The following is a 16,894-nucleotide window of genomic DNA, read 5'->3' as shown; positions in this document are numbered from 1 at the left end:
TTTGGTGAATCATGGGTGACTCGGTCATTTGTAACAAGTTTCGGTAAATCATTTTTGGTAGCATTTCTATGTTGAAGATAAAATACATTTGGTGCATTTTTCCACATATTCCATCCAGTTTGCTTTATTTTTTAGAATATATTACATTTCATCTTTCTTGATTAAGTTCCTCCATTTCTTTTTGTTTTTCCTACAACTTATTCTGAGCCTTTATGGTACCGTTTTTATTGCTATCTATTTGTACTGTTAGTCCTTCCATTTCCTTTGTTAATATGGAATCTTTTGACCTAAAAGTGTCCCATACAATAAGGGGATCTGCTGTTGTAACGGCTGTCGTATAGAGGGGACCAAGGCGCAGCGTGTTGAGTGCTCATAATGACGTTTATTTAAACTCAGAATACTAAAGAAAATAACAAAGAGAAAACGAACAGCTAACAGTTCTGTCAGGTACTGAAGTCTACACAGAACACAACTAAACATAAAACAACTGCCACAAACACACTAGAAAAAAAAACAACGTAAATATGATCTCCAATTAGAGACAACGCGAACCAGCTGCCTCTAATTGGAGATCATCCCAAAAAACCTCCAACAGAGAAATAGAATACTAGAACAAAACATAGAAATAGAAAACATAGACAAACCACGCAAAACACCCCCTGTCACGCCCTGACCTACTCTACTATAGAAAATGACGTCTTACTAGGGTCAGGACGTGACAGCTGTACCTATGTTATGTCAGAAAAAGTCAGCTATAAATTATTCTGTCCTAGTTAAAAACAAGTCATCATCCAATAGGCTTCGATAAAATGTCCAATATCCTCACCCACGTGGAAATTCTGTAAGAGTAATATATATGCCAATTATTTGATGGTCCGACCGCATTCTGTCCCCCATCAACACTTTTTAATCTTTAGGGAGAGTGACATAAGTAAGTAGTCAAGACTAGCTTGATTGAGCATCCGCCATGTACATGTATATCTCACTAGGTCAGGATATTTAAGCCTCCATACAGTGCATTCGGAAAGTACTCAGACCCCTTGACTTTTTTCACATTTTGTTAGGTTACAGCCTTATTCTAAAATTGATTAAAGCGTTTTTTTCCCTCTCATCAATCGACACACAGTATCCCATAATGAAAAAGCAAAAACAGGTTTTTACACATTTTTGCTAATTTCTTAAAAATGGAAAAATGAAATATAACATTTACATAAGTATTGAGACCATTTACTCTTTGTTGAAGCATCTTTGGCAGTGATGACAGCCTTGAGTCGTCTTGGGTATGACGCTACAAGCTTGGCACACCTGTAAATAGGGAGTTTCTCCCATACTTCTCAACAGATCCTCTCAAGCTCTGTCAGGTTGGATGGGGAGCATTGCTGCACAGCTATTTTCAGATCCCTCCAAAGATGTTGGATCAGGTTCAAGTCCGGGCTCTGGTTGGGCCACTCAAGGACATTCAGAGCCTTTTCCCGAAGCCACTCCTGCGTTGTCTTGGCTGTCTGCTAAGGGTCGTTATCCTGTTGGAAGCTGAACCTTCGTCCCAGACTGAGGTCCTGAGAGCTCTGGAGTAGGTTTTCATCAAGGATCTCTCTGTACTTTTCTCTGTTCATCTTTGCCTCAAATCTGACGAGTCTCCCAGTCCCTGCCGCTGTACAACATCCCCACAGCATGATGCTGCACCGCCATGCTTCACCGTAGGGATGGTGCCAGGTGTCCTCCAGATGTGACGCTTGGCATTCAGGCCAAAGAGTTCAATCTTGGTTTCATCAGACCAGAGAATCTTGTCATGTGCTTTTTGTTAAGCATTGGCTTGCGTCTGGCCACTCTACCATAAAGGCCTGATTAGCGGAGTTCTGCAAAGATGGTTCTCCCTCTGGAAGGTTCTCCAATCTCCACAGAGGAACTCTAGAGCTCTTTCAGAGTGACCATCAGGTTCTTGGTCACCTCACTGACCAAGGCCCTTCTCCCCCGATTGCTCAGTTTGGCTGGGAGGACAGGTCTAGCAAGAGTCTTGGTGGTTCCAAACTTCTTCCATTTAAGAATGATGGAGGCCACTGTGTTCTTGGGACCTTCAATGCTGCAGAAATGATTTGGTACCCTTCCCCCAGATTGGACTCTCAAGGATGATCAATGGAAACATAATGCACCTGAGCTCGATTTCGAGTCGCATAGCAAAGGGTCTGAATACTTATGTAAATAAGTTATTTATGTTTTAAATTTTTAATGCACTTGCGAAAATTTCAAAAAAAAATGTTTTTGCTTTGTCATTATGATGGGGGAAAATATTTATTTAATCCATTTTAGAATAAGGTTGTAGCGTAACAAAATGTGGAAAAAGACAAGGGGTCTGATTACTTTCCAAAGGCACTGCATATATAATGTAAAAAAAAGCTGCTAGACCGTTGGTATGAGGTTCTTACTGTGTAATACAGTGTTTGGATTTCGCCACGAATAATGGGATCCATGTCATTCAAAACTTTGACTCAAGTTTAGAAAAAAGCATCTGGATGCACCTGGATGATCATCAAGACTTTTGGAAGAATGGTCTATGGACAGATGATTCACAAGTATAACATTTTGGACGAGATTGGTCCCAATATGCCTGGTGAAAACCAAACACTGCATTCCACAGTAAGAACCTCATACCAATGGTCAAGCACGGTAGTGGCAGTGTGATGGTTTTGGGATGCTTTGGTGTCTCAGGATCCGGAAGACTTGCCTTAACAGAAGGAACCAGGAATTCTGCTCCATTTCAGAGAATTCTACAGGATAATGTCAGGCCATCTAGCTGTGAGCTGAGTCATGCAGCAAGACAATGATGCAGAACACAATCTGATGTTTTGGAATGGCCTAGTCAAAGTCCTGACCTAATCCCAATTGAGATGCTGTAGCAGGACTTGAAATGAGCAGTTCATGCCATTTATTAAGTGTAAGGGGGCAATTACTTTTTCACACAGGTGAATTGTGTGTTGCATAACGTTTTTAAATAAATAAAGTATACTTTTTTTAAACTCAGGTTCCCTTTTTCTAAAATTGGGTTTTGGTTGAAGATCTGATAACATTCAGTATCAAAAGTATGCAAAAACATAGAATATCAGAAAGGGGGCAAATCATTTTTCAAGGCACTAGAAGTGTTTCTTGACAGGTTCAATGTGAACAGTGTCTTATGAGCCCAGGTTGCTTTAGCCACTTTAGCCACCTATCCCCGGCCTCATTGGCCAAGTATGATCCAGCCTCCTCCCAGGACCTGTGTAGGACAAACAGAGTTGATCAGATTTACAGTAAACCATAATCAGCTTGAAAACACCCCTGTGTGTCAACAAAAAACACAGTGGGAAAAATGTACGTGGGCAAAACAGGGCGTGGGTAGTTGGGTGGGTGTGTGTGAGTGTGTTCTGGCGACAGGTAGGGTGGGTAGGTACATTTGCATCACCTGACTCCAGCAACATTACATGATCCTGAATAAATATTTGTTGATTGAGAGGAGACTGTGATTGTGGAGTATTGACATGTTTGGATTTACCAAGAAGGGTGGACAGTCATTTGGTTCATAGGAAAGATTACCGTTAATTTCTGATCCATGGTGTTTGATAAGTGGTAGAACTATGGAGTATCCTCTGGTGTGGGTTCTCATCCTGGTGCTGCTCAACTTCACTACAGGTAAAGAGGACAAAACACTCATTCTGGAAATATATTGATGCCTATTTGTGCTATAACGCTTTGTTAAATTAGTAACAGGTTGTTCAAATGTCTCTGTTTGGTTGATGCACTTCAGACAAACAGTATCAAGTCAGAAAGATGGAGATTTCTATTTATCTGACATTGACAACAATGTCTAGAGTAGACATTAGAAATAGATAGTAGGTCATGTTGTAAATTGTGGGTTCAAATTGAAGGCACAATGTTGAAACAAAAGCTTGTATTTCTGTTAAAGTTCCATTGTCCGAAGATTTGATTAATCTCAATTAAAATATTTTAAGAACTTTAAAGACTTTTGTACTGATTTTAATAATATCTCAAAACATGAACTAAACTCATCAATCCATCCTCTTCTAGGTGTTTCTGGCCAGGTGGTGGTTCCCTCGATGAACCCCTTAGCTGTGGGCAGTAATGTCACACTGAACCTAGTTCCTCAAAGCCCCATCAACATAGGGATCTGGTCATATGAAACTACAATCATCGTACTTTTCTATCCTAATGGCAGTAGAGTGAGTACAAGTTATCAAGGCAGAGTCTCATTCAACCGCTCCTCCTCAGAGCTGTCCATAAGCTCTCTCCAACTCAACGACTCAGGTCTATATACCGTGCAGGGAATGGAGCCAGTCCTGTATGCTGTGGTGACTTTGTCTGTCCAGGGTAAGGAAATGACCTCTGCCTGTCTGTTTATCTTTCTACTATGATAGACTCTCACTCACTGGCACACACGGTCACTTGCTCGCACACATGCTAACCTGCACAATTACTTGCCCATTCATATACTTTCTTAAAACTTGCATGCACATACATTCTCTATCAATGATTCATCTCTGTCACAATAATAAAAGGCAAAGTCATTTTCCTGACCTCCGAAGCTAACACTTAAATATGTCAATGTTTTCTGAACCTATAGTGAATTTGGCCTACGTAATACCTAAAACAGATCACAGAGTTTGAGCAAACTGTTCTTTTCAATTTCAGATAAGACGAACACAATATTTTTTATGTGTTCAAAGAGACTAAGGGCTCTACAGGGCTCAATCCTGAAACCTGGTCTCTATGATAAGTAAACAAAATAGCATATTTAGATGGATTTCCAAAACAAGTTTTACAATATGAAACAAATATCAACTATATGGTTGTAATTCAGTAAGACACAAAACAACCTTTCTTGAGACACATCCATCTTATCTTGACTGCCATCTACTCTCTCACCCACAGAGCCCATTTCAAACGTGACTCTAAGGGCCAACGCCACTGATCTAGTGGAATTGAACGACACTGCCATTTTCACCTGCTCTGTCTCCTCTGGCACCTCCCTCTCCTACCGCTGGCTGAATGGCAGCTCAGAGGTCACAGCCAGTGACAGAGTTTGGCTTGGTGGTGGGAACAGCACTCTCACCATAGTCAGTGTGACACGATACGATGAAGGGCCGTTCAGATGTGAGGTCATCAATGGAATCAGCAATGGCACCAGCCAGCCCATTGGCCTCAATGTTAGATGTGAGTATCAGAGTATGCAGTATACTGTACATTAATCATACACAACAGACATGGATTGTACCTTGTCATTGAGAGCCAGCATTCCATGCAATGATGTAATATGCCTATTTTCATCCCAAACCATTCCTCTGTGTACACATGATCCAGATCATTATTTGGAGAGATCATTAGTACACTGTGTTTAGTAGAGCAGGACAGAAACATATTCTAGGTAATGTTTACCCAACACTTCATTGTTATTTGTTCCTCCCATAGATGGCCCAAGTAACCTCACCATGATGGTAGTTCCTGAGATGACCATAGGACATACAGCCTACAAGACGGGCTCTGACATCATTCTGTCCTGCTCCGCTCAGTCCAAACCCACTGAGTCCTACAAGTGGAGGTTTAATGAGGCGTTCCTCAATGAGCAAAGCCCACAGCTCAGCCTGCAGAACACCAGGGAAAACCAGACAGGAACTTACGCCTGCTTAGCCTACAACAATGTCACACTCCGATTCGCCTCCATGACCACAATGATAAAGATCATGGGTGAGACAACATTCATCGTTACGAAATGTCGTATAGTTGGTAGTGAATATTTGATTATTGATGGGTATAAATAGAATGTTATATAATGGTATTTTTACCACCAATCAAGTGAAGTACAGTATGACAAATGATTCCTCCTCTTCTTTTTACCATAGAGCCGATATCAGCGGTTTCGTTGAACCGTGATGGGAAGCCACCGATACTGGATCAGTCCTTCACTCTGCGGTGTGAGGTGACTGGACCTGTAGACTACATTATCTGGCTGATGAACGGCCAGCTCATCTCCCTAAATAACAGAACATTCTTCTCTACGGACAACAGCACAATGGTTATCAACCCAATCCAATTTTCTGACAATGGAGAATATCTCTGTGAGGCCTTTAATGCTGTTAGCAACCTGACCAGCATAGCATACAAGCATGTGGTGAACTGTGAGTATTACAAGAGCTGGTAATCTTTGTCTGATAAAACCAATTCAGTGGCCTTGTAGTTAGAGTTTCCATACTGAGATAACTGTATAAGTTTGGGAGTTTGATCCCTGGATGAGTCATACCAACAACTGTAAAAATTGGACCCAATGTGTCTTTACTTGGCAAGCAGCATTAAGGAGATAGATTGGGGGTAAGGGCCTGTGATAGACTAGTGTCCTGTCCAGGGGATGTGCTTATACATCAAGCTGCAACACGCTACAGAAACAGGAGATAGGTTGCTGCTCCCATGAGCTGTTCTAACTTGCAAAAGCCAAAGATTGTGGAAGGCTACTTACTCACTAGTCTTTGTAAAAAAAGTCAAACCATAAGATTAACCATACTGTCTTGTGTTTATTAATAGTTGGACCAGAGAGACCTGCTGTAACTAGTCCAGATATAGCAATGACAGGACACATCGTGACCTTCAACTGCTCAGCCTCCTCTCAGCCTCCCAGCCAGTTCAGCTGGTTCTTCAATGGCTCCCAGGTGGCGGCTGGCTCAGCGTATGAGACTGGCCCACTGACCTTAGCCAGTCATGGGGAGTACACCTGTGTGGCCTTCAACAACATCACTGGCAAAAACAGCACTGTCTCCAAGATGCTCACCATCATTGGTAAGACAGAAGAGTCATCGAAACTGTTTAACTTGTACATGTAGATATAGGCCATTCAAATCAAATCAAATCAAAGTTTATTTGTCACGTGTGCCGAATACAACAGGTGTAGACCTTACAGTGAAATGCTTACTTACAGGCTCTAACCAATAGTGTGAGAAAAAAAAAGGTATATGTGTGTGTGTAGGTAAGTAAAGAAATAAAACAACAGTAAAAAGACATTTGAAAATAAGAGTAGCAAGGCTATATACAGACACCGGTTAGTCAGGCTTATTGAGGTAGTATGTACATGTGGTATGGTTAAAGTAACTATACATGGGTATGGTTAAAGTGACTATGCATATATGATGAACAGAGAGTAGCAGTAGCGTAGAAAGAGGGGTTGGTGGGTGGTGGGACACAATGCAGATAGCCCGGTTAGCCAATGTGTAGGAGCACTGGTTGGTCGGGCCAATTGAGGTAGTATGTCCATGAATGTATAGTTAAAGTGACTATGCATATAAGATAAACAGAGAGTAGCGGGGGGGGGGGGGGGGGGGAGGGGGAGGGCACACAATGCAAATAGTCCGGGTAACCATTTGGTTATCTGTTCAGGAGTCATGGCTTGGGGGTAAAAACTGTTGAGAAGCCTTTTTGTCCTAGACTTGGCACTCCGGTACCGCTTGCCATACGATAGTAGAGAGAACAGTCTATGACTGGGGTGGCTGGGGTCTTTGACAATTTTCAGGGGCCTTCCGCCTGGTGTAGAGGTCCTGGATGGCAGGCAGCTTTGCCCCAGTGATGTACTGGGCCGTACGCACTACCCTCTGAAGTGCCTTGCGGTCGGAGGCCAAACAATTACCGTACCAGGCAGTGATGCAACCGGTCAGGATGCTCTCGATATTGCAGCTGTAGAACCTTTTGAGGATCTCAGGACCCATGCCAAATCTTTTTAGTTTCCTGAGGGGGAATAGGCTTTGTCGTGCCCTCTTCACGACTGTCTTGGTGTGTTTGGACCATTCTAATTTGTTGTTGATGTGGACACCAAGGAATTTGAAGCTCTCAACCTGCTCCACTACAGCCCCGTCGATGAGAATGGGATGTGCTCGGTGCTCCTTTTCCTGTAGTCCACAATCATCTCCTTAGTCTTGGTTACATTGAGGGATAGGTTGTTATTCTGGCACCACCCGGCCAGGTCTCTGACCTCCTCCCTATAGGCTGTCTCATCATTGTCGGTGATCAGCCCTACCACTGTTGTGTCGTCAGCAAACTTAATGATGGTGTTGGAGTCGTGCCTGGCCATGCAGTCGTGGGTGAACAGGGAGTACAGGAGGGGACTGCGCACGCACCCCTGGGGAGCTCCAGTGTTGAGGATCAGTGTGACAGATGTGTTGTTACCTACCCTCACCACCTTGGGGCGGCCCATCAGGAAGTCCAGGATCCAGTTGCAGAGGGAGGTGTTTAGTCCCAGGTTACTTAGCTTAGTGATGAGCTTTGAGGGTACTATGGTGTTGAACGCTGAGCTGTAGTCAATTAATAGCATTCTCACATAGGTGTTCCTTTTGTCCAGGTGGGAAAGGGCAGTGTAGAGTGCAATAGAGATTGCATCATCTGTGGATCTGTTTGGGCGGTATGCAAATTGGTGTGGGTCTAGGGTTTCTGGGATAATGGTGTTGATGTGAGCCATTACCAGCCTTTCAAAGCACTTCATGGCTACGGACGTGAGTGCTACGGGTCTGTAGTCATTTAGGCAGGTTGCCTTTGTGTTCTTGGGCACAGGGACTATGGTGGTCTGCTTGAAGCATGTTGGTATTACAGACTCAATCAGGGACATGTTGAAAATGTCAGTGAAGACACCTGCCAGTTGGTCAGCACATGCCCGGAGCACACGTCCTGGTAATCCATCTGGCCCCGCAGCCTTGTGAATGTTGACCTGTTTAAAGGTCTTACTCACATCGGCTACGGAGAGCGTGATCACACAGTCGTCCGGAACAGCTGATGCTCTCATGCATGCCTTAGTGTTGCTTGCCTCGAAGATAGCATAGAAGTGATTTAGCTCGTCTGGTAGGCTCGTGTCACTGGGCAGCTCGCGGCTGTGCTTCCCTTTGTAGTCTGTAATAGTTTGCAAGCCCTGCCACATCCGACGAGCGTCGGAGCCGGTGTAGTATGATTCAATCTTGGCCCTGTATTGAAGCTTTGCCTGTTTGATGGTTCGTCACAGGGCATAGCGGGATTTATTGTAAGCTTCCGGGTTAGAGTCCCGCACCTTGAAAGCGGTTGCTCTACACTTTAGCTCAGTGCGAATGTTGCTTGTAATCCATGGCTTCTGGTTGGGGTATGTACGTACAGTCACTGTGGGGACGACGTCCTCAATGCACTTATTGATAAAGCCAGTGACTGATGTGGTATATTCCTCAATGTCATCGGAAGAATGCCGGAACATGTTCCAGTCTGTGATAGCAAAACAGTCCTGTAGTTTAGCATCTGCTTCATCTGGCCATTTTTTTATAGACCGAGTCACTGGTGCTTCCTGCTTTAATTTTAGCTTGTAAGCAGGAATCAGGAGGATAGAGTTGTGGTCGGATTTACCAAATGGAGGGCGAGGGAGAGCTTTGAACGCGTCTCTGTGTGTGGAGTACAGGTGATCTAGTGTATTGTTGTCCATAGAGAAGTCTGTTCTGTTATCAACAAATAGTGATTGTGATTGTAGTCAACATTCTTGTGACACTGAAGTTTTCTTCACAGTCCAGGTAACCATGGCCATGGTGAAAGTCATGGGTTCCCAGGTAATAGCAGACTACATGTTTACGATGACCTGTGAGACTGCTGGAACCATTTACTCCATTCATTGGATGAGGAACGGCTGGCCGCTGTATGCTGATAACAGAACAGACTTCTCTATGGACAACAATACACTGACCTTCAACTCTGTCCAGCATTCTGACAACGGAGACTATCAGTGTTCTGCCTACAACCCCCTCAGCAACATGACCAGCCCAGAATACAGACTGATCGTCAACTGTGAGTAGTTATTATGGCCCAAAACCAAACTTGATATCTGAAAATGTTATTCAAATTTTTACCTATAATGAGGGGAAGATGTAATTTATAGTAATGGAATTGGGGTAAGTTTGGATCTGACTTCTGACATAAAGTATGAAAAGCCAAGGGGATGGTTGGGTATTAATGGGGTCAAACCAAAGCAAGCACCTAATGGCAATTCCAATAGCTAATCTCATTCGATATCTTCATTATCTTGTGATTCCCAGATGGTCCAGAGAGACCTGTTATCATGAGTCCGGATATAGCAATGACAGGACACATCATGACCTTCAAGTGCTCTGCCTCTTCTCAGCCTCCAAGCCAGTTCAGCTGGTTCTTCAATGGCTCCCAGGTGGCGGCTGGCTCAGTGTACGAGACAGGCCCACTGACATTAGACAATCATGGAGAGTACAACTGTGTTACCTTCAACAACATCACTGGCAGAAACAGCACTGTCTCCAAGATGCTCACCATCATTGGTAAGACAGAAGAGACATCCAAACTGTTTAACTTGTACATGTAGATATAGGCCATTCAACATACAGTGATTGTGGTTGTAGTCAATATTCATGTGACACAAACATTTTCTTCACAGTCCCAGTAACCATGTCCACGGTTAAAGTCATTGGTGCCAAGCCAATTGCAGACTACATGTTTACTCTGACCTGTGAGACATCTGGTACCATTTACTCCATACAGTGGATGAGGAACGGCTGGCCTCTGTATGCAGAAAACAGAACAGACTTCTCTATGGACAACAATACACTGATATTTAACTCTATCCAGCATTCTGACAACGGAGACTATCAGTGTTCTGCCTCCAACCCCTTCAGCAACATGACCAGCCAATACTACAAACTGATTGTCAACTGTGAGTAGTCATTAACAAGTTCAACTTTGACCCCAAAGCCATAGATGGAATCTTTGAGAACTTCCTTTATTAATAATGTAGTAAAGTCAACGTGATGGTTTGGATCCCACCTCTTATACCATCTGACATTCGTTGATGACATTTGACCTTCTGACCAATGTCAGATGTTGGGTTTAATTCAAATGTGTCAAACTCATTCCACAGACGGCTAATTGTCAGCAGGTTTCTCGATCCTCCCTTGAACTTGATTGATGTATTAACGTACTTTATTAGTAAGGAAATCCCCAAACCTGGCTGTCTAGGTCTTATTTGAATGGAAAAACCAAAAACCAGCAGACTCTAGGAATTCCATGGAAGGAATTTGACACCCCTGGTCTAACTGATTGTATTTTGTATCATAGATGGACCGGAGATGCCTATTATAACAGGGCCAGCATTAGGAGAAACAGGACAAAACGTGACCTTCAACTGCTCAGCCTCCTCTCAGCCTGTCAGCCAGTTCAGCTGGTTTTTCAATGGCTCCAAGGTGGCAACTGGCTCAAAGTATGAGACTGGCCCACTGACTTTAGCCAGTCATGGGAACTACACCTGTGTGGCCTTCAACAACATCACTGTCAGAAACAGCACAGTCTCCAAGATGCTCACTGTTGTTGGTGAGTCAGTAATTGCTACTTAAAATCAAGGGGAAAAAATGTCTTTACTTTGTGTTTGTTTGGTTTTAGAGTCAGCATACGTGCTGATGAACCTACAGTATAATAAGATGTAAGTTGAGATAAAAGTGCTGAAAAACCCTTTGATCTGCTTCCCCAGCAACTGTGACCATGACCATCGTGAAAGTCATTGGAGCCCAGCCAATACTGAACGAGAGATTCTCTCTGACCTGTGGCACCACTGGAACGGTTTACTCCATTCAGTGGATGAGGAACGGCTGGCCTCTTTATGCTAGCAACGGAACTGACTTCTCTACGAACAACAATACACTGACATTCAACTCTGTCCAGCATTCTGACAACGGAGACTATCAGTGTTCTGCCTCCAACCCCTTCAGCAACATGACCAGCCCATACTACAAACTGATCGTCAACTGTGAGTAGGCATTAACAAGTTCAACTTTGACCCAATGGCCTTGGTGGAATCTTTGAGAACTTCCTTTATTAATATTGTAGTAATGTCAACGTGATGGTTTGGATCCCACCTCTTATTCCATCTGACATATGTTGATGACATTTGACCTTCTAAACAATGGCAGATGTTGGGTTTAATTCAAATGTGTCAAACTCATTCCACAGAAGGCTGAGTGTCAGCAGGTTTTTCGATCCTCCCTTGAACTTCAATGACGTATTAACATACTTTATTAGTAAGGAAATCCCCAAACCTGGCTGTCTAGGTCTTATTTGAATGGAAAAACCAAAAACCAGCTGACACTAGGAAATCCATGGAAGGAATTTGACACCACTGGTCTAACTGATTGTCTTTTGTATCATAGATGGACCGGAGATGCCTATTATAACAGGACCAGCATTAGGAGAAACAGGACAAAACGTGACCTTCAACTGCTCAGCCTCCTCTCAGCCTCTCAGCCAGTTCAGCTGGTTCTTCAATGGCTCCCAGGTGGCAACTGGCTCAAAGTATGAGACTGGCCCACTGACTTTAGCCAGTCATGGGAACTACACCTGTGTGGCCTTCAACAACATCACTGTCAGAAATAGCACTGTCTCCAAGATGCTCACTGTTGTTGGTGAGTCAGAAATTGCTACTTAAAATCAAGGGGAAAAAATGTCTTTACTTTGTGTTTGTTTGGTTTTAGAGTCAGCATACGTGCTGATGAACCTACAGTATAATAAGATGTAAGTTGAGATAAAAGTGCTGAAAAACCCTTTGATCTGCTTCCCCAGCAACTGTGACCATGACCATCGTGAAAGTCATTGGAGCCCAGCCAATACTGAACGAGAGATTCTCTCTGACCTGTGGCACCACTGGAACGGTTTACTCCATTCAGTGGATGAGGAATGGCTGGCCTCTGTATGCTAGCAGCAGAACTGACTTCTCTACGAACAACAATACACTGACATTCAACTCGGTCCAGCATTCTGACAACGGAGACTATCAGTGTTCTGCCTCCAACCCCTTCAGCAACATGACCAGCCCATACTACAAACTGATCGTCAACTGTGAGTAGGCATTAACAAGTTCAACTTTGACCCAATGGCCTTGGTGGAATCTTTGAGAACTTCCTTTATTAATATTGTAGTAATGTCAACGTGATGGTTTGGATCCCACCTCTTATTCCATCTGACATATGTTGATGACATTTGACCTTCTAAACAATGTCAGATGTTGGGTTTAATTCAAATGTGTCAAACTCATTCCACAGAAGGCTGAGTGTCAGCAGGTTTTTCGATCCTCCCTTGAACTTGATTGACGTATTAACATACTTTATTAGTAAGGAAATACCCAAACCTGGTTGTCTAGGTCTTATTTGAATGGAAATACCAAAAACCAGCAGACACTAGGAACTCCATGGAAGGAATTTGACACCCCTGGTCTAACTGATTGTCTTTTGTATCATAGATGGACCGGAGATGCCTATTATAACAGGACCAGCATTAGGAGAAACAGGACACAACGTGACCTTCAACTGCTCAGCCTCCTCTCAGCCTCTCAGCCAGTTCAGCTGGTTCTTCAATGGCTCCCAGGTGGCAACTGGCTCAAAGTATGAGACTGGCCCACTGACTTTAGCCAGTCATGGGAACTACACCTGTGTGGCCTTCAGCAACATCACTGTCAGAAACAGCACAGTCTCCAAGATGCTCACTGTTGTTGGTGAGTCAGTAATTGCTACTTAAAATCAAGTGGAAAAAATGTCTTTACTTTGTGTTTGTTTGGTTTTAGAGTCAGCATACGTGCTGATGAACCTACAGTATAATAAGATGTAAGTTGAGATAAAAGTGCTGAAAAACCCTTTGATCTGCTTCCCCAGCAACTGTGACTATGACCATCGTGAAAGTCATTGGAGCCCAGCCAATACTGAACGAGAGATTCTCTCTGACCTGTGGCACCACTGGAACGGTTTACTCCATTCAGTGGATGAGGAACGGCTGGCCTCTTTATGCTAGCAACAGAACTGACTTCTCTACGAACAACAATACACTGACATTCAACTCGGTCCAGCATTCTGACAACGGAGACTATCAGTGTTCTGCCTCCAACCCCTTCAGCAACATGACCAGCCCATACTACAAACTGATCGTCAACTGTGAGTAGGCATTAACAAGTTCAACTTTGACCCAATGGCCTTGGTGGAATCTTTGAGAACTTCCTTTATTAATATTGTAGTAATGTCAACGTGATGGTTTGGATCCCACCTCTTATTCCATCTGACATATGTTGATGACATTTGACCTTCTAAACAATGTCAGATGTTGGGTTTAATTCAAATGTGTCAAACTCATTCCACAGAAGGCTGAGTGTCAGCAGGTTTTTCGATCCTCCCTTGAACTTGATTGACGTATTAACATACTTTGTTAGTAAGGAAATACCCAAACCTGGCTGTCTAGGTCTTATTTGAATGGAAATACCAAAAACCAGCAGACACTAGGAACTCCATGGAAGGAATTTGACACCCCTGGTCTAACTGATTGTCTTTTGTATCATAGATGGACCGGAGATGCCTATTATAACAGGACCAGCATTAGGAGAAACAGGACACAACGTGACCTTCAACTGCTCAGCCTCCTCTCAGCCTCTCAGCCAGTTCAGCTGGTTCTTCAATGGCTCCCAGGTGGCAACTGGCTCAAAGTATGAGACTGGCCCACTGACTTTAGCCAGTCATGGGAACTACACCTGTGTGGCCTTCAGCAACATCACTGTCAGAAACAGCACAGTCTCCAAGATGCTCACTGTTGTTGGTGAGTCAGTAATTGCTACTTAAAATCAAGGGGAAAAAATGTCTTTACTTTGTGTTTGTTTGGTTTTAGAGTCAGCATATGTGCTGATGAACCTACAGTATAATAAGATGTAAGTTGAGATAAAAGTGCTGAAAAACCCTTTGATCTGCTTCCCCAGCGACTGTGACCATGACCATCGTGAAAGTCATTGGAGCCCAGCCAATACTGAACGAGAGATTCTCTCTGACCTGTGGCACCACTGGAACGGTTTACTCCATTCAGTGGATGAGGAATGGCTGGCCTCTGTATGCTACCAACAGAACTGACTTCTCTACGAACAACAATACACTGACATTCAACTCGGTCCAGCATTCTGACAACGGAGACTATCAGTGTTCTGCCTCCAACCCCTTCAGCAACATGACCAGCCCATACTTCAAACTGATCGTCAACTGTGAGTAGGCATTAACAAGTTCAATTTTGACCCCATGGCCTTGGTGGAATCTTTGAGAACTTCCTTTATTAATATTGAAGTAAAGTCAACGTGATGTTTTGGATCCCACCTCTTATTCCATCTGACATATGTTGATGACATTTGACCTTCTGACCAATGTCAGATGTTGGGTTTAATTCAAATGTGTCAAAATCATTCCACAGAAGGCTGAGTGTCAGCAGGCTTTTCGATCCTCCCTTGAACTTGATTGACGAATTAACATACTTTATTAGTAAGGAAATCCCCAAACCTGGCTGAATGGAGAAACCAAAAACCAGCAGACACTAGGAAATCCATGGAAGGAATTTGACAGCCCTGGTCTAACTGATTGTCTTTTGTATCATAGATGGACCGGAGATGCCTATTATAATAGGACCAGCACTAGGAGAAACAGGACACAACGTGACCTTCAACTGCTCAGCCTCCTCTCAGCCTCTCAGCCAGTTCAGCTGGTTCTTCAATGGCTCCCAGGTGGCAACTGGCTCAAAGTATGAGACTGGCCCACTGACTTTAGCCAGTCATGGGGACTACACCTGTGTGGCCTTCAACAACATCACTGTCAGAAACAGCACAGTCTCCAAGATGCTCACTGTTGTTGGTGAGTCAGTAATTGCTACTTAAAATCAAGGGGAAAAAATGTCTTTACTTTGTGTTTAATTGGTTTTAGAGTCAGCATACGTGCTGATGAACCTACAGTATAATAAGATGTAAGTTGAGATAAAAGTGCTGAAAAACCCTTTGATCTGCTTCCCCAGCAACTGTGACCATGACCATCGTGAAAGTCATTGGAGCCCAGCCAATACTGAACGAGAGATTCTCTCTGACCTGTGGCACCACTGGAACGGTTTACTCCATTCAGTGGATGAGGAACGGCTGGCCTCTTTATGCTAGCAACAGAACTGACTTCTCTACGAACAACAATACACTGACATTCAACTCGGTCCAGCATTCTGACAACGGAGACTATCAGTGTTCTGCCTCCAACCCCTTCAGCAACATGACCAGCCCATACTACAAACTGATCGTCAACTGTGAGTAGGCATTAACAAGTTCAACTTTGACCCAATGGCCTTGGTGGAATCTTTGAGAACTTCCTTTATTAATATTGTAGTAATGTCAACGTGATGGTTTGGATCCCATCTCTTATACCATCTGACATATGTTGATGACATTTGACCTTCTGACCAATGTCAGATGTCGGGTTTAATTCAAATGTGTCAAACTCATTCCACAGAAGGCTGAGTGTCAGCAGGTTTTTCGATCCTCCCTTGAACTTCAATGACGTATTAACATACTTTATTAGTAAGGAAATCCCCAAACCTGGCTGTCTAGGTCTTATTTGAATGGAAAAACCAAAAACCAGCAGACACTAGGAAATCCATGGAAGGAATTTGACACCCCTGGTCTAACTGATTGTCTTTTGTATCATAGATGGACCGGAGATGCCTATTATAACAGGACCAGCATTTGGAGAAACAGGACACAACTTGACCTTCAACTGCTCAGCTTCCTCTCAGCCTCTCAGCCAGTTCAGCTGGTTCTTCAATGGCTCCCAGGTGGCAACTGGCTCAAAGTATGAGACTGGCCCACTGACTTTAGCCAGTCATGGGAACTACACCTGTGTGGCCTTCAACAACATCACTGTCAGAAACAGCACTGTCTCCAAGATGCTCACTGTTGTTGGTGAGTCAGTAATTGCTACTTAAAATCAAGGGGAAAAAATGTCTTTACTTTGTGTTTGTTTGGTTTCAGAGTCAGCATACGTGCTGATGAACCTACAGTATAATAAGATGTAAGTTGAGATAA

General features: G+C 43.5%; 1 protein-coding gene across 12 annotated transcripts in view; it reads left to right on the top strand.

Annotated features, from left to right (window-relative positions):
* The window catches only part of LOC115184011 (hemicentin-2), a 95,360-nt gene that overhangs the window by 44,801 nt on the left and 33,665 nt on the right, over positions 1-16,894 (top strand). For 8 of the 12 annotated variants that reach the window (XM_029745067.1, XM_029745017.1, XM_029745023.1 and 5 more), the window contains 11 exons: positions 10,065-10,316; positions 10,433-10,708; positions 11,110-11,361; positions 11,519-11,794; positions 12,195-12,446; positions 12,604-12,879; positions 13,280-13,531; positions 13,689-13,964; positions 15,435-15,686; positions 15,844-16,119; positions 16,520-16,771. In XM_029745067.1, the coding sequence (XP_029600927.1) occupies positions 10,065-10,316; positions 10,433-10,708; positions 11,110-11,361; positions 11,519-11,794; positions 12,195-12,446; positions 12,604-12,879; positions 13,280-13,531; positions 13,689-13,964; positions 15,435-15,686; positions 15,844-16,119; positions 16,520-16,771 (2,892 nt within the window). Of the gene's footprint in view, positions 1-3,528; positions 3,664-4,059; positions 4,360-4,920; positions 5,203-5,457; positions 5,734-5,888; positions 6,165-6,564; positions 6,817-9,540; positions 9,817-10,064; positions 10,317-10,432; positions 10,709-11,109; positions 11,362-11,518; positions 11,795-12,194; positions 12,447-12,603; positions 12,880-13,279; positions 13,532-13,688; positions 13,965-14,779; positions 15,050-15,434; positions 15,687-15,843; positions 16,120-16,519; positions 16,772-16,894 lie in introns of those variants that run through there. The other 4 variants (XM_029745041.1, XM_029745062.1, XM_029745054.1 and 1 more) reach the window with 4 other exon arrangements.

This window comes from Salmo trutta, chromosome 3 (assembly GCF_901001165.1).
Source record: "Salmo trutta chromosome 3, fSalTru1.1, whole genome shotgun sequence".
NCBI lineage: Eukaryota > Metazoa > Chordata > Actinopteri > Salmoniformes > Salmonidae > Salmo > Salmo trutta.
This window is presented reverse-complemented; position numbering and strand designations above follow the sequence as displayed.